Here is a 1,899-nt window from a genome sequence, read left to right as displayed (position 1 = left end):
GGGGTGGTGTGGCGCCTTCCCGCCCGCTCCGGGGGAGCGCTGGTTCCGCACGCAGCGCTGAGGAGACGCTCTGGAGGGATTCCCCGGGCGTTCCCGGCGTGGCCTCTGCCGGAGATGGCGCTGCTTTCCACCCTCGTATGTGCAGCTTCCTCCGAATCCCGCTCCGAGAACAATGGAGCCCTTCTCCCGCGCAGCGCTCCCCCTGCAGCCCGGCCCCCGCTGTAACCCAGGGGCAGGGCAGAGGGCCGCAGAGAAATACCCCCTTCAAAGTTGGGAACCATAAAAGTAGATGAAATTCCCTGAAGTAGTGAATTTTAATCACGATGTCGATGTAGCAGCTAGCTCTTCTCTTTGGTTTTAAACATTCTCCTTCACCCTACTGCCCCTTCCACAGAGGTTAATGTTAATCATGTCAGATCATACCACTGTTGGAAGCTTCTGTGAAGAGCAACCAACAGAATTACTTCGAAGTGAATAAACAGTTGCTGTATGTCAAGTATACATAAGCTATTTCTTTTTTGTCCTAGCAATGCATCGTGACTCTTGTCCGCTGGACTGCAAGGTTTATGTGGGTAACCTTGGAAACAATGGCAACAAAACTGAATTAGAGCGAGCTTTTGGCTACTATGGACCACTGCGCAGTGTATGGGTGGCGAGGAATCCTCCAGGTTTTGCCTTTGTAGAGTTTGAGGATCCACGAGATGCAGCTGATGCAGTAAGAGAACTAGATGGAAGGTAAAAAGTGCTTCTTGTGTGTTTGGCTTGCACGGTGAAAACAAGAGAAATTGGGTAGTGATACAGCTTAAATTGGGAAGCTTCAACTGGCAAAACTTGGCACTTGATGCAATATTTATTTGTGTGGTGGTATTACTTAATAGCGCAGGAATAGCATTGAGAGGGTTAATTTTACTTGAGAGTTGGGCTCCCAAGTTAGACATGACTTGGATGTCTTGGTGAGTATTAGTTAAATTGAAGATAGGGTTACTATAAAGAGCCAAAACTGATCAGGAAGACTTCTTGGTTCCTTCTCTGCCTGCTCTAATAGCATGGCCAGCTTTCAGAGGTGACCAAATGTTTGTTGTGCTGGAGTCTCCTTTTGTTTGGGTTCTGAATACTGTGTACTTTGATGTGTATATACTGGATGTTTTTCCCCCTTGCTTACTCCTTTTTTTTCCTCTTGCTTCTGCAGGCAGACTTGTCCCTGGCAACGCTAACCACTGTCAATCTCTCTTTCCAAGGACCCTCTGTGGGTGTCGTGTCAGAGTGGAGCTCTCCAATGGTGAGAAACGGAGTCGGAACCGTGGTCCACCTCCATCCTGGGGCAGGCGTCCACGAGACGACTATCGCAGGAGAAGTCCTCCTCCTCGCCGCAGGTACCCTAGGTCGAAGTACACCCATAGAGCTGTTGGCACCCTTAGCATCCTAGAAGCAGGCTTTTTTAAAAGCATGTTGATGGATAACGGTCATCTATCTGATCACAATTTGGAGATTGCAAATGCTAAAAAAAACCCAAAAAGAATAATAATAATAATCCCAAAACCCCACAAAATCGAGGTGAACTTAAGTTGTGTTGAATGTTGGCTTTTGTCCTTAGGTCACTGTGCAAGTTGGTAGTCAGCGCCCTCTATCCTGGACTTACCCTCGTTCCTCCTAAAATCTGCTCATCTTCTAGTCACACTTTCCCTTTCTTCCCCATACTTCAACTTAGGCCGTTCCTTTCCTTTATTCCATAATGGCAAAACATGACATACAGCAGCTTAGCATTTCCATGCAGATGTGTTTCTCCGCTTTGTTTGCAGATTTGAAATGCTTCCCGAGTAGGCAGCTGTTTAATAATAGCTGAAGTGACAGTTGCTCTATAATCATCTAGAATCTTTACGCTTTAGTGTCGGTTTGGAA

At 47.1% G+C, this 1,899-nt stretch overlaps 1 protein-coding gene across 1 annotated transcript in view; it reads left to right on the top strand.

Moving 5' to 3' along the window:
* The first annotated feature begins 527 nt into the window (after positions 1-527).
* Positions 528-1,899, top strand: part of SRSF3 (serine/arginine-rich splicing factor 3) — a 5,348-nt gene continuing 3,976 nt past the window's right edge. Inside the window, exons 1-2 of the mRNA XM_010192773.1 lie at positions 528-735; positions 1,239-1,373. Coding sequence (XP_010191075.1) covers positions 530-735; positions 1,239-1,373 — 341 coding nt within the window. The 5' untranslated portion in view covers positions 528-529. The remainder of the gene's footprint in view (positions 736-1,238; positions 1,374-1,899) is intronic.

The sequence above is a fragment of the Mesitornis unicolor genome, unplaced genomic scaffold, assembly GCF_000695765.1.
Source record: "Mesitornis unicolor isolate BGI_N332 unplaced genomic scaffold, ASM69576v1 scaffold1091, whole genome shotgun sequence".
In the NCBI taxonomy this organism is placed as follows: Eukaryota; Metazoa; Chordata; class Aves; order Mesitornithiformes; family Mesitornithidae; genus Mesitornis; species Mesitornis unicolor.
The sequence above is the reverse complement of the archived record's forward strand: the minus strand, read 5'-3'. Positions and strand labels throughout refer to the sequence as shown.